We start from the raw sequence: 22277 nt of genomic DNA on the forward strand, positions 1-22277 counted from the left end.
TCATGAAGCTTCGTCAGACTATTACTACTCATTTGGTATTGTCTGTATTTACATTTTCATACTGAATTCAAAAATATTAAATTTAGAAAATACAATTTTTTAGATTATTGTGAGTAAAATATAGTTTATGTGTAAAAAGAAAACCCCAAAAAACTATTTAAAACATAGATTTAAATTAAATTATTATCTATAAAAAAGGAAAATCAACCTTTAAATTTACACACTGTTTTATTCAATTATTTTTTCAAAGATAATGAAATAGTTAAAGAAACAAAAAATGTTGAATTCAATAGAACATATGATAAAAAGATAATAATGATAATAAGATAATAAGATAATCACAATAAGATAATGATAATAAGATAATGATGATAACAAGATAATAATGATAATAAAATAATAGGATAATCACAATAAGATAACCACAATAAGATAATGATAATAAGATAATGATGATAATAAGATAATCATAATAAGAAAATGGTAATAATAATGATAATAATGATAATAAGATAATAAGATAATAAGATAATAAGATAATAAGATAATAATGATAATAATGATAATAATGATAATAATGATAATAAGATAATAATGATAATAAGATAATGATGATAATAAGATAATGATGATAATAAGATAATCATAATAAGAAAATGGTAATAATAATGATAATAATGATAATAAGATAATAAGATAATAATGATAATAATGATAATAATGATAATAATGATAATAATGATAATAAGATAATAATGATAATAAGATAATGATGATAATAAGATAATCATAATAAGAAAATGGTAATAATAATGATAATAATGATAATAGGATAATAATGATAATAATGATAATAAGATAATAAGATAATAATGATAATAATGATAATAAGATAATAATGATAATAATGATAATAAAATAATAGGATAATCACAATAAGATAATCACAATGAGATAATGATAATTAGATAATGATGATAATAAGATAATCATAATAAGAAAATGGTAATAATAATGATAATAATGATAATAAGATAACAAGATAATAATGATAATAATGATAATAATGATAATAAAATAATAAGATAATAATGATAATAATGATAATAATGATAATAAGATAATAAGATAATAATGATAATAATGATAATAATGATAATAATGATAATAATGATAATAAAATAATAGGATAATCACAATAAGATAATCACAATAAGATAATGATAATTAGATAATGATGATAATAAGATAATCATAATAAGAAAATGGTAATAATAATGATAATAATGATAATAAGATAACAAGATAATAATGATAATAATGATAATAAAATAATAGGATAATCACAATAAGATAATGATAATTAGATAATGATGACAATAAGATAATCATAATAAGAAAATGGTAATCATAATGATAATAAAGATAATAAGATAATGATAATAATAATTATAATAATGATAATAAGATAATAAGATAATCACAATAAGATAATGATAATAAGATAATGATAATAATAAGATAATCATAATAAGAAAATGGTAATAATAATTATAATAATGATAATAAGATAACAAGAAAATAATGATGATAATAATGATAATAATGATAATAAAATAATAGGATAATCACAATAAGATAATCACAATAAGATAATGATAATTAGATAATGATGATAATAAGAAAATCATAATAAGAAAATGGTAATCATAATGATAATAATGATAATAAGATAATGATAATAATAATTATAATAATGATAATAAGATAATTATAATAATAATGATAATAATGATAATAAGATAATGATAATAATAATGATAATGATAATAATGATAATAATGATAATAATGATAATAATGATAATAATGATAATAATATAACAAGATAATGATAATAAAATAATGATAATAATGATAATAAGATAATAAGCCAGTCATTACTAACAGATTTACGGACTAAGGAAGCGAGAAATGAGTGGAAGACGTAAAAAGCTGCAGCATGAAAAGAAATGTTGTTCTGTGGAAGAAAGGATGAGAAGTAATCACGACGAGGAAGACGATAAAGAAATCTCCCGAGACGAGCGCAGAAGAAGCACTTTACGCTGGAGGAGGGCGAGATAACAATTGAAAGTGAGGAAGAGGAAGAAGGTGCAGTGAAGTCAGATCAATGCTCAGAGGAAGATGAAGAGAAACTTCTGAGGCACGTCTTGGATTTAGATTGAAAACAAGTCAGGAGGTAAAATCACAAGTAAGGAAATGAAATGTTCACATCATTTAGTAACTTCTGGTCGAAATATTGAAGCATCAGATCAGTTTATTTGTAGTTAATCTGCTATACATATAGATTGCAATACTGCAGTAACAACTATGTATTTGTAGTATTGTCGAGTACTTGAGTCTGGTGTCTGATAATTTACAGACCGCATGACTCTTGACGAAGTTGTAACTGCTTTCATTTGTTTTGAAACCAAAATATGTAAAAAAAAAAAAAAATCAGCTTTAAAAGCTGCTGGAGTCAACTGTATCCTCTTGTCCTCAGTCATTTCTGTGACCTCACTTTTCCTTTGGCTGTGGAGGACGTAATGACTCCATCTAGCGGCCGGTAAGTGTAATTGCAACACAAAAATGATGGGAATATTTTCGGATGAAAATTGTAAATAAAAAATACAGTACTGATTCAGTAAAGTAAAAAATGCATATATTTATTTTATTTATTAATGTTAATTAACGTTTTAAGTCATAAGTGGGTCATCTCAAAACCCTTTACAGTTTAAATGATACTATATAAGAGAAGATAAAAACAGATCCCAGCAAATCACAAATAGATGCTAAACTGCTCTGTTTTGTTTTGTGTTTTACGCTTTTTTCCTGAAATCTGAAGTCTCTCCAGCCACACAGAAAACTTCAAAAAATTACAAAAAAAATTACAAAAAAATAATGTATAAACTTAAAACTAAACTTAAACCAAGCATGTGGAAAAAAAAGAAAATTGGTTCAATTTATTTATTTATGACAAGCAATACTTGCAGTAAAGAATATTAAGAACAAAGTTTTTGAAAGGTAAAAAATAAATAAATGGTATGCACTACAATAGTTTTATGGTCAGAAACATTCCTACATGAATCATTTTTTCTTTTTTAATTTTTTCAACATTAATACGGTTTAAAATGTTACATGTTGCTGCTTTAATGTCAAAGAACGTTTCCCACTGCCATCTAGCGGCGGGAAGTGTAATTGCAATATGTCACTCTATTTTTTTTAAAAGAAAGAAACTATTTTGAAACATGACGGACATTTTCTCTTTGTAAGTATATCGAAAATATTGAATAGTCGAATTTAATTTGTCAAACGTTGAATCTTTAAAATCATTTCATTGAATTTTACATAAGGATTTAATTATTATTTAAAATAATTTAATTTAATTATTGAAAGGTTGAATATGTTTTTCTTTTAATAATTTAATTAAAGAAAATCGATATATATATTTTTTTCAAATGAATCGTTTTTAAACACATGCAGTTTTATTTTTAATATAAACATATTCTTTTTAATTTTAATAAGCTAGAAATTAAAAATTTTGAATTTAGAAAAACGATTTTTAAATAACTGAAAAGAAAATTCAATTTTTATTTAGAAAATATTATTTTTTTAAATTCTATTGTTAAAAAAATCCACCTTTCATCATAGAAATAATAGAATACAATAAAATAAATTAATAAATAAAACACTGGCATCTCATAGATTTTTCTTTTTAGTTTCAACATTTTAAATGTTATATTTCATCATTAATGTTTCAATAAACTGATAAACTTCTGTTCGGTTTCTCTTATAAACTTGTCAATGTCTAATGTCTTCCGCTCCTCAAGTGGGATTCGAACACGTGTAGTTTTGCGAGTCCGAACACGAAACAGTTCTTTGACTTCGGCGTCGACAGGAAAAAGGCGGAGAAGCATCTGCGAGAATCATCAGATCTGTAATTACACGTCGGTCTCCGGCAGCTGCCGGGACACGAAGGTCTCGTGCAGGTCAGGCGTGGAACCGACAACTATCGTGTCTTCAGGTTCAACTCTTGTTATGGTCGTCGTTCCACTGCTGTTTAAGGGATTCGAACTCACCTGCTGTCGTGAGCCTGGAATCATTTGAGGATTGAAACGATCGAGACACAAACACTCATTGTTGCTCACATGTGTTATTACTTACTTATAAACTTATATACTTATATACTTATAGAACAAGAGATGAGTGAGTTTATATTTTTTACTTTACGAGGCTCGAGGCTTGGAAACATATTACAAATAAAGATTTAATTCACTCAGAATACTTTAAGAAATAGTCGTAATCTGTTCATAATTATTCGAGCTGCTTTGCAAACAGATGAACGCAATAAAAGTAAATTAATAATCACCAAAAAATGTGGCTTTTAAATGGAAATCCATTTCCTTTGATCTTGAATCACGATAAAGAGTTTGACTTTACGAGGATCATTCCATTAAAAAGAAGCTGTTCCAATTTACGAGGATTTTCTTGTAAATGTGTTTTTGTTCAAACTAAGACAAGATAAGATGTTTCTTTTATTCTGTCCACATGTGGAGAAGTTTGAGTCCCAACAGAAAGTGAACAAATGGATTAAATACATACACTTTAGATTAAACACACAGTTCACATGTTAAAACAAAAACATATATTTTAAACCACAAATATAACCAAGACAATAAAAAGTAAAGGGAGTACTTAAAGAACTAGTTCCTGATCACGGCGTAGGAATACATCATGATAGCATCTTATGTATCCATATTGTCATGTCCAGTTCCAACTTCCTGATTTTATTGTGAAAGTCCTGATCCCTGTGTGTTTGTCTTGTCAACTTCCTTCCTGATCTGATTGCCCTGATTTGTGAAAACTGACCAGAAACTGTTTCCTTAAACTGAGAAAAATCTCTAAACTTAATGATGTCAGTAACCTGTAGTTAATACAAAACTCTGCATCAAGAATTCTGACCTGCTCAAGTAGAAGAACTCACATTTTCCAGATTCTTAAAACTCTTCACTGGCTGCCAGTTTCTTTCAGGATCAACTTTAAAATTCTGGTTCTTACTTACAGATCTATTCATGGTCAGGCTCCTCCTTACAACAGTGATCTGATCCAGCCTTACACCCCAGCTCGGGCTCTGAGGTCTGTGGATCAGAATCTACTGATGGTTCCTGAACACGCCTCCGGACCAGAGGAGAGAAATCCTTCCAGGCTGTTGCTCCTAAGCTTTGGAACGATCTTCCTCTCCCTCTGTGTTTGATGATCTACTGACTCCTTCAAGAAACATCTCAAGACATTTTTATTTGTGCAGGATTTTCCCTGATTTTCTTGGACTCCTGTGTTTGTCTTATGTTGTTCTGGCCATTAAGAGTTTTTGCATTTGTATGTATTTTTAACTGTATTGCTTTTGATTGTTCAAGCGTGTTGGGACCCTGGTCTAGAAAGGCGCTTTACAAATAACTTTGTTTGGTTTTTGAGTTCCATGGCGCCTGTTGCTGACAGCAGCTGCAGCTCGTCACCCAATAACCACCTTGGCAGCAGAGCTCAAAGCCACCTCTCCTGCGGCAACAGGCGCCAGATTTTAATCGTCACTCCCTAGTATGTATGTTCTCTACACTCCCCTTGTGGATTACAGTTCTTTTATTTTTATTTTTTTCTCTTCCTTGTGCTGAGCCTTCTTTTAGCGATTTATCCAGCGGGTGTTTTTTCTAATCACCGATCTCTTTGTTTTTTCATTATCATTTTTTGTTTTGTTTTTGTTCTCCACCCTGTGGTGTGCTTTGAGTTTCCTTTTTGGACTGTGATATGAAAACTTAATAACTTTTTGATGTGATTAAACATTTTTTGATTCATTTAGTTTTTTGTTTGTTAATAACTATTTTCATCTAAGCCAAATCAAATTAAAATACTGGTAAAAAATAATATTTTCTTTGATGTTTTTAGTTGTTTCATTATGAATTGAACATTTAAACACAAAAAAACACATTTAAAAATGAAACCATTGTTTTTCATAGTTTGTGATTAGAAAAAAAAGCAATTGTATAAACAAAGTAATAAAAACATTTCAAATAAAATTTTAAAAAAAGTGAAAAACATTACGTTTTATTTATCAACGACTTGGCGCTTTAGGCAGTATTTGTACTAAACTTGGATATTAAATGGAGGGCCACAGAATATCATACCAAGGGCCTGAAAAAAGGACACAGGCCGTAAATTTGACGCTGTTAAGGGCCGTATAAATCCAGGAAACTTTGCCAAAAGGTCGGAGCAGAGACGCAGAATAAACCTGGAATCTTGTCAAAGGTTGTTGGCGGATGAATGTCTCAATATAAACGTACAATCAAAAGTAACTGTGCAGGTGATGAACGCTGGAGTCTGAGCCAAAAACTCTCCCTTTTAATCTCCACAGTTTATGGTCCTTACAGCCGTGATACGACCCAGGATTAGCCTAGTTCTGGGGAACCATGAGTCCACCACGGATCCGGGCAGAGCCTCAACTATCCTGACTTGAAGTCCTCCCTTCTTTTTTTTTTTGTTTTTTTGTAGATCAAGAGGCGGGACTTTGGAAAAGCAGGAATGTGCTGGAAGTTTTCCTGCAGGACTTTCACATGTCGAAGAGAGTCACTATGGACATGAGGGCTCTTCTGTTTCTGCTGGTCCACGTCTGCGTCTGCTCCGGATACGAAGGTACAGACTCGGGGTCGGGGTGCGGTAGAGGGGTCATGTTCACCTTTGACCCGGATCAGAAGTTTAAGACGCGTCTTCCTTAAGATCAGAGAGCGATGTTTGTGTTTGATTTTAGACTCTGTGATAAACCAAGTTGCTTCTCTGTGGTGGTCTGAGCTGGTGTTTACGTAGAGGGGGAGTCAGGGGAGTCAGGGGGGAGTGCAGTGTGCATGTGGGGGACGCTTCCCTGATGAGTTTCGCAAGTCAGCCCCAGTTTTACTTCCTGACAGAGATCGGATCCGATGACGGTCAAGAACATTTTTTAAAGATAGCAAAAGCTTTTTTTTTTTCATCTAATATTCAGTTATTCTGACTAATGTGTGTTTAACTTAAATGATGCTTTTTTTATTGGGTGGAAAGATGAAGCTAAACACCAGAAAAATAGCCAGGAACTCATATCAGTAGCTCCTTGAGACCTTGGCTCCTGCAAGGATGTTTGAGTGATGTATTTTGAAGGAACTGTGACTTTGGACAAAAAAAAACACCTTCTTAAATAAATGAACAATCACAAAATACAGAAGTTTTAGACAAATATTTTCCATGTTGTTCTTAAAAATGACTTAAAAGTACGGGTATGTACTGACAAGTATCTAGCGATACAATACGTATCATGATACAGGGGCAAAGATACGATATTTTGTGCTACTGTAGGGTCGAAAATATATTCTAATTTAAAGACCAGATGACCCTTGATGAAGTCGTAACTGCTTTAAGTTGTTTTGAAACCAAAATATGTCCAAACATCAGCTTTAAAAGCTGCAGGAGTCGACTGTATCCTCTCGTCCTCAGTCATCGACAGGATCCCACAGGATTTCATTGCTTCTTTAGCTGCGGAGAACGTAATGACTGCTGCCATCTGACGGTCGGAAGTTTAATTGCAACACAAAAATGAACAAACGCTGTTAATATATGCACATTTATTATAAATGTAAAAAAAAAAAAATCGAATTATTTAATTTTATACATACTTTATTGAAATGTAAACCATAAAAGAAATATATTAAAAATGAAATAGGATTTTAAATCCAACAAATTCTACCAAAAATTTGACTTACAAAAAAACACTTACTTTAGTTACAGTTTTGATCCTGTTAAATACATTTAAACCTATTTTAACTCTTTCGACAGCCAATGAAACAGACCTGCAGTGTAGAACGAACCACGCACATGAGTGTGTGCGACTTCAAGTGTGTATCTAACGACCATATGTTGTGTATTCTACCTCACGGGCGGAAACAAGAACTGCTGACAAACACATTTTTGCCTCCAAATATTCTAAACTTTAGCAGCTGATGGTTACACTCTTAACCACAGAGCGTTTTATGAGAAGTCTATTTTACAGTCTTGTGTTTGCACTGGGGGTCTCGAAGCCCATTTATCAGTTGTGTGTGTGTGTGTGTGTGTGTGTGTGTGTGCATGCCTTACTCTTGAGTGTCGTGCTGCTGACAAAAAAGAAGCTACTGTTTGGTTGTTTTGGCTTGTCGCTGTGGAAAAACTCTTCAGGGTCGTCTTTCACAAACTTTGTGAACGTAAAGCTTTATCATAGTTTCCATGAGTATTCTGGGAAGCAGGAAAAAAAAACTCTGGGGAAGACTATTCATCATCATTACTCAGCAGTTCAGTCTCCAGCTGAGAGAAGTCTCGACCGTTCATCGACTGTCAGCTGCTGTAGTACCTTTGGTCTGAGCCGAGTCATCAGATAGAACGTCTGCTTCTTCACTGACTTCAGTTTTCAAGTTAACTCTTTCAAAAAAAATATCATGGGAAAAATACATGAGTAACTATTATAAGTGACAACAGATGATAATATTAAAAAAGACCCGGGGACAAACTTAGTCATAACTGCTTTCGTTTATTTTGAAACTAAAATATGTCCAAACATCAGCTTTTTAAAAGCTGCTGGAGTCGACTGCATCCTCTCGTCCTCAGTCATCGGCAGGATCCCACAGGATTGCATTGCTTCTTTACGGATGTAATGACTGCCGCCATCTAGAGGTCGGAAGTTTAATTGCAACACAAAAATAAACAAACTTTGTTAATATAAACACTGAAATGATAACGATAAAAGTAATATGATAAAAAATTAAATATGATTTTAAATCCGACAAATATGAGATAAGATCGAGAGGTGACGATGCTGTTGAATCTTGTCATATTGTCAAAGAAGTTTACAATATATCGCAATATTTTCTCTTGATTCTACAAAAAATTGATAATAAATTATGTATTATTTAATTCACAACACTTGTTACAGTTTTGATCCTGTTAAATGCATTTGTTTTGAAACCAAAATATGTCCAAACATCAGCTTCAAAAGTAAGTTAGTAAGTAATCAGCTTCAAAAGCTGCTGGAGTAGACTGTATCCTCTCGTCCTCAGGCAGAGGAGAGACTAATTGCTAACGGAAGTTTAATTAGAACATCAAAATGTCTGATATTGCAAATCCAATTGTTGAATTTAATAAATCGAAACAATTGAAATATAAACAATAAGATCGCTGTAATAAAAATAAGCTATGATTTGACAGCAGATGAAGAAAACAATCGATACAGTGCTTTTGAACATCTATACAGTATCTTGAAAACATTTTTTTACACCCTTACAAAATGCTGTTTTTCAAAAATATAAAATGATTAAAGAAAAAAATATTTGTCAAAGAGAGTTTCACACAGTTTTTTATGGTGACAAAACCTACTCTTATTATTATTAATACTTAATTCCAAAAGATTCCAAACAGTTCGCTTTGAGAAGAAAATGGCCCAATTACGAGAGAAATGAATAATTGATGAACTGATAATGCCATGTTTTTATTCTTTCACCTTTCACAGTTTTTTCCTGAAACTCTTCCAAATGAACACCCAATTAAACTCCACATCTACATGAGAGATTATTACAGAATCTGTTATAGAATATTCAACACATGTTCCTTTTACGTGTAATTAAAAAAAAAAAGCGACTGACGTGTTTGTTGTATTGGTTTGTAAATACGAGTCGACCTTTACAGAGTTGAGCTTAATAACGGTTGTTTGAGCAAACACTGTTTTCTTGACCTTTACAGACTCTTAAAGTAAAACTCAATTAACTAAATGTATGTTTTTTTCATAAATGCTTAAATGTTTTTAGTGAAATTTTCCGTTAAAGCAAGAAAAATTATTTAATTATGTGCTTAATTTCCAGATTGATTTATGTATTTTAAGGCTTAAAGATTTAGGGCGTTATCGGTAGGCTGTGACTTTATCCAGGGACCCTTATTGCCACTTAAACATCAACTGTAAGTGTTACGTCAACTCTACAGGGGTGATTCTCTACAGCAGTTTTTATCTTGATCTTTAAAATATATACTTTATTGAATATTGTTTTGATTGTTTAAGCGCTTTGTGACCCTGGTCTGGAAAAGCGCTATATAAATGAAAAATGACTTACTTAGAGTGTGTCCCAGCTACTCTGGGATATAAGCAGGTGTCAGGCTAAATGCATCTCAGTGCAATAAATAATTTAAAATGATAGTATTTAGTTGAATAAGAAGAAAAAAAAAAGTATAAAAGCCATTTCAGCATTTGAAAAAAATGTCAAGATGTATTTAACCAGTAACAAGCAAGATATAGTAATATTTCTTAGAAACAAATTGATTTGTTTTTGAGACATTCTGAAAATTACTCTCGTATTAACTAGAGTAAAATAGGCCTAAAACTTATTTTATATTTCTACATACCACTTTATTCCATTCCAGTTAAAAAAAACCCCTCATATTTCTACACAAGTGAAGCTATTTTTCACATAACTTGTTAAGTAAAATCATCTTAAAGCATCACTACTTAGGTTGGGTGTATTTGTTTTTGGCGCCACTTACTGTCAGAACTGTGTAATTGCAACACCGTCATTAAGACGAGTCCGCAAAAAAAAAGTTCTTGTTGGGATCAGTTTTCTCTTCCAAATAGTACTATTATTCTTTCTTTCCAGCCATGATGGAAATTAATGAAACCGCCGTCTCTGACTCGCTGTTGAACCATTATTCTTCAAGATATTAGTGTATATCCTAAATTTTACTCGATTTTTTTCGACTGCAGAATTGAAATAACCAGGAAAAGCTCTGCTACTGAAGTCTATCTACATTTTAAAACTTTGCTCTACGAAGAGCGGAGGCCGTGGCCCGGTGCTGATCCGAACATGTGATCCGAATATGTGGCGTTGAAAGCGTGGCGAGGAAGCTGCGTTGATGACTCTCCGGAAGGCTCTTTATGAAAGTGTCAGGGAAGCCGTCGAGCCGACTGGGGATGCAGTGACAGTTAAGAGCTTCATTAAGGAACGCCCTGCTGATGCTTTTCACCCGCAGGAGAGCGAACACACTTCCTTTGTGGCTCCTCAACAGACGACACATTCACGCTCGCTCCGCTTCATAACACCCTGAGGCCGGACTCACGCCTGCGCCTCCACCCCGAGATCATGTTTGCTTTCATTGATTCCTAACCCCGAGTTACCCCGCGACACTTCCGCCTATTGGGTCGCTGACTCAAATGTTGATCTCGCATTGGAAAATCTGTGGTTACTAGTGAGTTTTTTGATATTCCTTTATAAGCAGAGTCAGGAATAAACTTTACTTTTGTGGTTAATATAGAACTATTTTTAATAGCGTGGAGAGCCTTAAAGTTGTAGCGGTTAGCAACTGATGTTTTGTGAGAAAGAGTGTTGGTGGCTGAGATACAAAATATCTGTAGTAAAAGGAGTATACTTGAAGTATAACAAGTAGTGATGTTCTGATGAAGCTTCATGAAGCAGTGTCATTATTTTCAGAGTCCACTAGATGGCGGTATCTGTACTATTTTCCTTTGTTTTGAACGACTGTTCTAATGAAACATAATTTTCAAACTGATGGCGCCACCTACTGACCTCTAAACAACATGGCACTGCTTCATGAAGCTTCATCAGACCAGCACTAATAACAAGGTATATGTACTTGTAATGTATTAAAACAATATTCATTTGATACTTCTTTGGACTAAATTGGAACATTTTACGTATACATTCAAGTATACTGTATCATGATACACTGTCTACATTTTGGAAGGCCACTAGATGTCACTCTAAAGACACCAGATATTGATCAATAGAAATAAATGTTCCTCTTACAGAAGCCCGGAGAAAATATTGGTATACTGTACTTTTAGTACATTCCATAAAGTATAAGTATACATTAGTGTACTGTTATTAAGTATGTCGAAAGTATACTTCAAATTGGCGTCATGAATGTTTGTGTAAAACAAGTGTACTTATAGTAAACATGAATATACTACTTTTTGCTATGGTATTGCTTTAAGAAATATAATTAACTGTAAAACAATTGAAATATAAATATATGAAAAAGCCAATACTCAAAGATTATTTGATCTAGATCCTGAGAGAGGAACATAGAAGAAGAACTTAAGTTCCAACAACAAAGAGACATTAGTACATCAATGGATTTCAAAAAGTATTGTCATCTACACTAAACACATTAAAGGGTTTTTTTCCCCTTAGATAAAGAATTTATTTAGATAATAAAGGAAGCATTTTTTGGCATCTGTTATTAAAACATTTTGGAAAGTATTTAGCCAAAAGTTAAGCCATGAGTTGTTAGCAAAGACGATCGGATCTAGCGAAGCTGCTCTTTTCCGGATGAAGGTAAGTACGGTCACTTTTGTGAAATTGTTCATTCAATATTCAACTTTTGTGTCATGTTTTTGTTTTTTTTCAAAACATGCTAGACATGGTTCCCCAAAACAAACAAAAACATATGCTTACTCCCCAAAATAAAAGTATTTTTCTCCTTTTCCTCGAGTTAAATCATGAACATTTTTTGTTTTAAACAGAATTTATTCTGTAAACAGTGTTGTGTTGACAGATTGCGAAACAGTATCTCTGTTGTAACTTGACTTTCTTTTTGTAATACTCATTACACAACACACACCTTAGAAGGAAATTTTGGAATTAATTTATTGATCGATTCTACATCATACATGCTTCGGCCCTCTAGGAGAGCTCCACCAATGGGGGGGAAAAAAACAATGCACTTTCCACCCAGTAGGTGGCAGGCTACCTTTACCTATAAAAAAAGGGGATCACTCCCATTAAGAAACCCTTTATTCAGCTACTAGGGGTCAACTCGCATGCATTCATAGAACCGTGGTTATGCTAGTTAAAGTTCATCTCTACTTAAAAATGACACTTTCCTATAACTTGAAAACTTTATTTCAATGAGAAAATGTTGAATTTTGAATGAACAAACAATAGACCTGCTTCAGTAGTTATAGTGTTTCTGTCTCTTTTCCTGTGAAAGCAAAAAAAAGTCACAGAGAAAGAACCTTTTGTTCTGCCATCCCAGAGGGAGAGATCATGATCCGCTTCGGATAATTCGTTCGACATGCCGAGTGCGATCGCGATCCCTCCCGCAAATCTGGTTCAGATGCACAAAGTTGAGCAACGCTTGAGAAAAAAAAAACTCAAGTCGTTTCCCTCGACATCTGCAGCACATAGTTTGTGTTCTTGTAGCAGCTTCTCTTCTCTCCTGCTCCCCCAGGGTCAGGACAGGTCGCCTATGGAGACGACGAGGACTTCTACTCTCACAGATACAAAGGTGAACCAACAACGAGAAATAACTTTTTTTTTATGAAGTGTTTGTGCAAGACTTGCTTGACCTCCTTCTGGGAAAAAAAAAAAGTTTCTCTGTTATTAAAAAACTTTCTGCCGAGTGCCGGTTTTCGTAAACTGCTAGTGTTACGTCAAAGTGGCTTCCAGCTCCAAAATTCAGGGGTCAGCAGCTCCATGTGGAACATTATCCTGCAGCCAAAACCAAGGAGCTCTTGTGTAAACGTAATATTTTCTCTGCGGTCGCCGAGACGTTCGCCAACACTCGCTCAGTGAGTCGCGGCTCGAGTGGGAAGAAATATGGGACGACGTGATTGGTGGAGGACGAGTGATTCAATAACGGAGGTCGACTCGAGTCGTAGATTTCATGAAATTTAGAAGCGATTAAAGTACTTTTTTCAGTGATTTAAAAGTTTACAAATGAAGAAAAATCATCGCCCACTTCCACTTCTTCTCCTGACACGGACTCATTATGGGATGACAAAATATTTTCCGAAGCGATCGATCAACGTGAGAGTTTTAACTGTTTCTTAATTCAATTCACCGCAGCTTATTGCCCTGAGGGGCCGTGGGAGGAAACCAGAGTTGCCTCAAAAACAATGACTTTAAATCTATGACATCAATCAATGAGTGGCTACACAATTATGGGATGTTGGAAATGACAAATGTATGCATCAGGCAGGACATAAAGGGTAGATGTTTGTCGTCGTAAATTCCCTCGAAAATGTAAAGTTAGTCGCAGGAAGAGGGAGATTTAGTTACTGGTATAGATGGTCTGATGAAGCTTCGTGAAGCAGTGTCATTATTTTTAGAGTCCACTAGATGGCGGTCTCTGCACTTTTTTCCTTTGTTCTAATGAAACATCACATCATTTTTAAACTGATGGCGCCACCTACTGACACTGCTTCATGAAGCTTCATCAAACCATTACTAGAGCCAATAGAAAGAAGGGAGTAACCCTTAAAAGAAAGAAAGGATAAAAATATGTTATGCTGTCATTGCATTTTACAACAAAGCTAAATAAGCTACAACTGAAAGAATAAATAAAATATAATAAAAGTGTTTTTTTTCCCCACCATTTCTTCAATTTAATTCAAAATTGAAGCAAAAGGTTTTATAATATTAATTAAAAAAAATGAATACAAAATATGATCATACTTGGTCACATGAGGGCCTCATAAATACAGTCAAATCGGTTGCATGTTTTTAATTATTTTACATCTTTAGTCTGTTAACAGTTAAATATTATTGTTTTTTCAATTATGTTTATTATTGTATTGATGATAAATATGACTGAAGGACTTTCCCCACTTTTTCTCATTGTCCTTTTATTAATAAATATGTATTTCCACTAAAATCATTTGAGTGAATAATGATCATATTTAGACAGTTGTTTTGTATGTATATTTTTATTTGTATTTTTATGAAAGGTTAATTAATTTGATTGACATTGTTATGTTAAGTTATGTTTATCCAACTTCATTTTTTAACTCTTTTTGTTTGTTTATTCCTTTGTATTTCTTTGCTTTGGTTTGCTCTTATTTAACCAAAAAAACGATTTTCCAAGATCCGATTTCTTGAAAACTTTCAAATAATATGTCCAGGAACTGTGATCAGTAAATCTAAAAAAAAGTGGTTACAAAATAAATACCTGTTCTAGAGATTTTAAGCAGCTTTTAGAAAGTCTGTGAAAACATCCTGTCGTCAACAAAACGAACCCCATCACAGACCTCATTACACCACAATTCGAAAGCTGCAGTTTTCCAGGAAGTTAATAGAAGCGAGTCGGTCCTGAGCCAGTGGGCGACAAATTACAGGATTTGATCCGAGCTTATGGTGGAGAAGCAATATCGGAAAATAGGATGGAAAACAACAATTTCGCAAGAAAAATAACAATAAACAAAATCAAATGCCTTATATTGATCTAGTCTGTCAATAAAACCTTGGTAAGATAGTGCCACTAGTCAATACCAAGTATAGCTTTACTATCTCTGATGTAACTTTACCTTCTTTTTTAATACTCATTACACAGAGAGATCCTAGAAGACATTTTTGGAAGTCGATTTGATTCTACCTCATGCATGCTTAGACCCTCTAGTAGAGTTCTGCCAGTGGGAAAAAAACAACGTATCATTTTTATATTGAATTTAAAAGGCTAAGATTTATAATATTTTGAAATTAGAACATTATTTTTTTAAGTATTGGAATTAGAATATTAAAATGTACGTGTAAAATGAAAATGAATTCACTTTGAAAATAGTTGAATACAATTATTTGATTATTCCAATAACAAAAAAAACCCTGCAACCTTTAAATGTAGAAGTTATTTAACTCAATAATTCAATAAAATCAAATTAAACCTTTCACTATAGCATTTATTAAATTCAATGCTTTAAAAAAGGAAATTAAATTAAATTCAACTTCTCAATATTATGATAGCACTGATATACTTCCATATGTGAATATGATGAGGAGAAAACATATAGAATTTTATATAACAGATTAATCATTATTTACTCAAATTTTGAGGGGTTAGAAAAACTCACCATAGGGACATAATCAAAGTGAAAATCCTAAAGAACCTTATATTTAGAGATTAAATCAAAAATGATAATAAGAACAAATGAAAAAAAAGTTTGTTAGCATTTTAGAAACATTTCTACATCATCAGTTTGACTGTGATCTCACGAGGGCTATAATAATACTAGGACAGCACCAGCAACATATTCAAAGCAGAAAAGTCTCTTATATAGAGATGATGAGTCATTTCTCGTCCTCCTCAGGCACGCCGTGGTGCGCCCCTATTAAGGTGAAACATGGGGACGTGAGCTGTCGCACCCCCAGAGGAGAACATTACAAGACCGTCATGGGAACACGCTGCAAGATCCGCTGCAAGGCGGGATACGAGATCCAGAGTCCAGAAGTGGTCTGCATGGCCACCAAACACTGGTCCTCCAACTACGCCTGCAGAGGTGAACCATCACTTTTATCTTGAAGATGTTTAATCACTTTGACTTCAGCTCTGGGTATCAATGTTTGTTCCTGATCTTTGAGAAGGTTTTCAAGGATTCGCGCTTGAAGGTCAACAACTGGTGGTTTGTCACGCAGACGGAACGTGTTTTCGGCAACAGAGATACAGAGAAATATTTATTGGTGGTCGTGGGATTCTGATTTCAGGATGCTATTAAAATAATTGTATTTATTCATGTTTACACAATTAAGAAAAAGACACAAATGGTTAATTAAGCCAATTTATCAACTTTTAATTTTTGATGTTTTAATGATGTTTTAATGTATTTCGCTTTTTTTAAATGTATCTGTACGGCGAACTTTAAGTGTCAACACAGGCGCCTTAAAAAAAAGTGTTTTTATTATTATATTATTGGATATTTCTCTATAAAAATCTCTGACGTTAAGTAAATGAGACAAGTCGCTAAAATTGAATATATATATATATATATATATATATATATATATATATATATATATATATTTCATTTTTATTTTTTTTAAATCATCCTTTAAAAAAAAGAAAATCAAATAATGACTTGGGATTCTCTCAGTCATAGTCTTATAGCATGCTAGCTAGCATTGCTGCTAAGTAGCTGCTAGCTTGTTAGCTAAATGCTTATCAATAATTTCCTCGCTAAAAACAAACAAAAGATAGATACATTATATGATAGCTAATTGTATGGTTGCCATAGAAACAAGCTTTAACTTGTTGTTTTACTACGGTCTGAACTTTTAATCTGCAGTCTCTGCATTTAATAAAAAATACCAATTTAGCTGCTAGAATTAAAACTATCTCTTCAGGCCACACAGCGACACTCGAGCACGACTTCAAGTCCTCTGAGGAGCAACTCTAGCAGCTTAACAACCTGATAGAAAATAAAAATCTCCATCTAAAATAGTTTTGCTCTCATAGCCCAGCAAAAGAGTTTCATTGTTTATAGCAAACTAAAATCCATGTTGACCTAATGTGATGCATTTTAAAATGATTGACAGCTCAGGCGTTGGAAAAGATCATTATTGCCTGGATTTAAAAAATCAACAAAACCTTCAGAACCTCTGGAGGTCTCAGGGTGAAATAATTAGATCCAGCAGATCTTGAACTTTAAATAGGTCAAAGCGATTTATTATTTAAACCAAAACTCTTTTTCTTATTTTGTTTGTGAGAGTGTATTTTCACTTGAGCTCCCTCTTGCTTTATGATGAAAGAATTTCAAAGCATTATAAAAATGATCTGCAATATTAATCTTCTCTTGAATATAAATGTCAGTTTTTTGAAATGTACAACACAAAACAAACTCAAACACTCAAACTTGTTTTTAAGATTTTTTTATTATTATTTTTAATAATATAATTCAATAAAGGTTACGTTTCTTTTAATAATTCAATTTAAAAAAAAGTTTTTTTTTCTTAAACCAAAATGTTTATATTGCATTTAAAAGGCTAAGAATAACCTTTTTCAACAATATACATTTATTAATATTAATCATGTATTTTAGAATTATTGGGTAATAACTGTGTAAAGAAAAAAACATCCATTAATTATTTTTTTAAAATATATATATATACATATATATTTAATCCAATACACAGATGTTGGCACTAACATACCAATTAAAAATGATTCAAAATCGAATTTATAAACCTTTTTTTTTAGTTACTGAAATCATAATTTCAAACGTTATGTGTCAAAATTAACTCATTTTTGAAAATGTTCAATTATTTGAAAAAAAAAAGTATTCAAATGATAACATTTTTATTTTATTTTATATACTGTATATATAAAAAGTGTTTATTGCACTCTATCAGTTAAGTTCTAAATAAATATAATAAAAGTAAAATCAAAGTGGAAAATAAAATTCCAAATTTGACTAAAACAACTTCTCCGGGAAGAGAAAACCACTTCTTAATTAAAAATATTTTAAAACATCAATGTTGGTTCATATGACGTCTTCTTTCTTCTGAAAAAAAAAATACATTGATTAATACATCAATTCTATTTTATTTTCCCAACAGAAATCCGCTGCCAGAAGATGAACATGCCGGTCAACGGAGGCTACAAGTGCACGGACGGATCCTACTTCAACTCTCGCTGCACCTTCTTTTGTGGCCCCGGGTTCAGTCTGAAAGGCTCCAAGACTGCGACCTGTCAACACAACAAGGTGTGGAGCGCAGCACTCCCCACCTGTGTGGGTAAGAAAACATCTCCTTATTTTTACAGATAATAACGTGAGCAAGAGAGACATTTATTTGTGAAATATTAAAAAGAAACGACAGCAATATGATCCAAAACAAAGTCCTTTAAAGTTACATTCAAACAGATATAACCTGCTTAGTCAGCGATCTTCATTAGAAAGGTCAAAATGGTCGCAGTAATGAGGTATAAAATTAACTGGCATCTGCTTCAGAGGTTAACGGACAAGATTCAATTTGAGATTTTATTGCTTGTTACATTACAGCTGATTACTGTTAATTGAGAAGGAAGAACCCGAGGACTAACTCATAAGACCCTGATGAATAATTCATTTAAAACCAAGAGCCTCTTAAAGGCTTGTTGTGGTTTCTTAGCAACAACATAAAACCAACAAAGACGTTCCACCTTGAACAACTCTATGTTCTCCCACTATTCTGGTTTTATTCACTGAGATAATGTTATCATATTTTAGCTCAGGCAATAATAATGTCTTTATAATAATGTTATTTATTTTTGAATTCGTCTTATTCATTTATTTGTATTTATTTACTTATTTTTATTCTGTATTTTCTACACTATTAAAATGATCCTGTGTTTAACCTGTGTGATATTTGATTAGCAACAAGTCAAGGATTTTAAGTCTTTATTTCATTTAAAACAATTTTAGTTTTGGAATGCTGCCTTCCTAAAATTTCGATTGAAACATTTATCAAAACCTCAACAAAAAGAACAGCTTCAACCGTTTAATCATTTTGTGTGAGTCTTCATGCCTTTAATAGATGTCATGCTGTTAAAATTGCTATAAAAGTTAACCCTTTAATCCCAGAATATCAAACATTTGGCACAGTTTTTTTTGGCCGCATTACTCTTTTTAAACAAATATTATTTATGAAGTATCCATTTTCGCATAATGCCAGTTGTGTTTTCCTGGAAAATCGAAATCAAGAAAGTGTTGTTGAAGTGAAAACACTTGTTTGTCGTTGTTCAGATATGTTGAAAAAGTAGGCCCAGGAGCGAAAGACGACAAAACACACTTCTAGCAAAAGTCCAAAAGTAACAGGTCTTATCTCGCAGTCAGAGTCCAAATTTTAATAAATACAAATCCAACAAAAAGTCCAGATACGGAGTGGCAGCCGGACGGACAAACTTCTTAAATGGAGGAACAAAGTATCAAGTCAATGAACAAATGAAAACTCGCCAAATAACGAGAAACTAAAAGCGCTGACAAACAGAAAAGATCCATAAATTCCAGGAAATTCAAAATACAATCTCAATCAACGAACGAGGGAGCTAGGGAGGGGAGTAAGTCATACTGGGCCGAACTGTAAAACAAACTGACGCTGGTCTGTGGAAAGTCCTGCGTACATAAAGGGTTGAATGATTGGCAGACTGTTAGTGACAATACATCATTAGGAGACTCAAACACCAAATAAAATGTCATTAGTAGGAATCGTGACAGTAGTATATTTTTCTCTCTCTTAGACATCGATCCACCAAAGATCAAGTGTCCCAGTGTCAAGGACAAGTGGGCAGAACCCGGGAAGCTCACAGCGAGGGTCACCTGGGACACACCTGAGGGAGTCGACACCGCCGACGGCATCCTCACAGAGTATGTCGCCCCCTCTTCTAGTCCTTTTCGCCCCCACATCTATCCGGTCCTTCAGGTAAGAGATTAAAAGCGGAGTTTTTTTTCTTTTGTAGCGTCATCCTGAAGGGCAAAGCGCCGAAATCAGACCTCCCTGAGGCCCTGCACAAGATGTCCTACACCGTGTTCGACCGAGCCGGGAACAAAGGATCCTGCCGCTTCACTGTCAGAGTGCGTGGTGAGTGCAAGAGCAGAGTTCTGTTTGAAGAGCTTTTGTTCTTTCTCGAGTCTTCGGGGAAGGGATTAACAGTTTGCCTCGACTAATTGAATAACAACAGCTTTTAATTGCTTCAATTGAAGAGAAATTTGTCTCTTCGAAACGGTTCGAAGCTCTTTTCGTTTGTTGAATTTAATTCAGTCTTTAGAAAGTCTCAAGGTTCTTTCAGGCGATACTGAGACTCCGCAGCAGAACCACGATCTATTTAAACGTTAAATCACTTTTTAATGGTATACTATTTATAAATAATTAATCATAATTATATATTTCTATTATACCAGTATTGAAAGTTTAAATTTAACGCTTCAAAAGTTAAAACATTTTTTTTCAATGTTTGGAATAATTGATGAAATAATGTCCATATTGAAAGGTTGGTTTTCACTTTTTTAAACAATTGAACAAAAATAATTGAATCCTTCTTTTTCTTTTTTTACATATAGAGTTTGAGATTCTAATTCCAGTTATTAAAAATAAGTATTCCCAATTCAATATTTTTCAATTTATATCCTCTTAAATTCAATATAAAAATGTTGGTATTATTTTGAAAGGCCACTAGATAGCCCTGTCTTTGTATAAACGTAAAACTTGAGCTGTGTCTCAAATCGCATACTTGCGTACTTAAACTTAGTATTTTTAGTGCATAAGTGCTTCTCAATTCTTAGTATGCGAAATGTAGTGCACTATGCACACTAAATTGGTGTACTAAAGTGCCCACAAAACTGAGTGGGGATCACTTTCTACCCTAAACAGCTGTATATGTACATATATATAGATACATACTTACAGGTGCATTTTCAGCCGGTAGTAGCAGAATTACGTCTTCGGTGCTGATACCTGCGTTAATATCTCGTGAATATTTAATTTCTCATATTTCTTGATCCAAACAAAACGTGCTGCCAGCAGGTGTCGCTAGTGTTCCTACAGCTGGTTGAAATCATCGTTAAATAGTAGTAGAAGAAGAAGCTGTCGCGTCATTTCCGGTAAGCGTGTAACGACAGTGTTTGATTTGAGACATATGCTGTGTCTCAGATCGCATACTAGCGTACTCAAAGTTAGTATTTTGAGTGCGTAAGTGCGTCTCAATTCTTAGTATGCGAAATTTAGTGCGCCATGCACACTAAATTGGCGTACTAAAACGCCCACAAAACTGAGTATGGTTCGATGGACACCATCTACCCTAAACGGCCGCCATCTTAGTGATGTTTTAAACGGAAGTTACGTCATATATATATGCATATATATGCATATACGTACAGGTGTATTTTCAGCAGCAGTAGGAGGATGACACGTCTTCGGTGCTGATACCAGCTTAAATATCTCGCAAATATTTTTTCTTTATTTCTTCTTCCAAACTTACAAAACGTGTTGCCAGCAGGTGGCGATAGCGTTCCAACAGCTGGTTGCAACCATCGTTAAATAGTAAAAGAAGAAGCTGTTGCGTCATTTCCGGTTAGTGTGTAGCGACAGTGTTTGATTTGAGACATACTATCTGTGGAGAATTTGCGTACTAGTTAGTATGTACACTAAACTGATGCATACTAACCGCCAGTGCACAAAGAGAAGTATGCGATTTGAGACCCAGCATTAGAGTGCCTTGTGTTGTCTTTCAAAAAAAAGATACTGTATCATGATACAATGTTTTCATCAACACCAGATCAAGATTATAAAGCAGAGAGTGACACCTATTGGCCTTTCAAAATAAACACACTGTATCATGAGACAGCTCATGATGTATCAAGAAGCCTCGTCGACACATCACTTTCAGCGATTATGGAGCTGAGACTTCCATCTCGTCACCTTTCAAAACTGTTTCATGAAACCTCATAATGCACAA

The 22277-nt window shown here is 33.3% G+C and overlaps 1 protein-coding gene across 1 annotated transcript in view; it reads left to right on the forward strand.

Moving 5' to 3' along the window:
• The first annotated feature begins 6575 nt into the window (after positions 1-6575).
• srpx (sushi-repeat containing protein X-linked) overlaps positions 6576-22277 on the forward strand; it is a 21828-nt gene continuing 6126 nt past the window's right edge. Inside the window, exons 1-6 of the mRNA XM_087804837.1 lie at positions 6576-6719; positions 13311-13367; positions 16162-16350; positions 18404-18580; positions 20064-20190; positions 20283-20404. Of these exons, the coding sequence (XP_087660963.1) occupies positions 6641-6719; positions 13311-13367; positions 16162-16350; positions 18404-18580; positions 20064-20190; positions 20283-20404 (751 nt within the window). The 5' untranslated portion in view covers positions 6576-6640. The remainder of the gene's footprint in view (positions 6720-13310; positions 13368-16161; positions 16351-18403; positions 18581-20063; positions 20191-20282; positions 20405-22277) is intronic.

The sequence above is a fragment of the Callionymus lyra genome, chromosome 12 (genome assembly GCF_982586985.1).
Source record: "Callionymus lyra chromosome 12, fCalLyr1.hap1.1, whole genome shotgun sequence".
NCBI classification, from domain to species: Eukaryota; Metazoa; Chordata; class Actinopteri; order Syngnathiformes; family Callionymidae; genus Callionymus; species Callionymus lyra.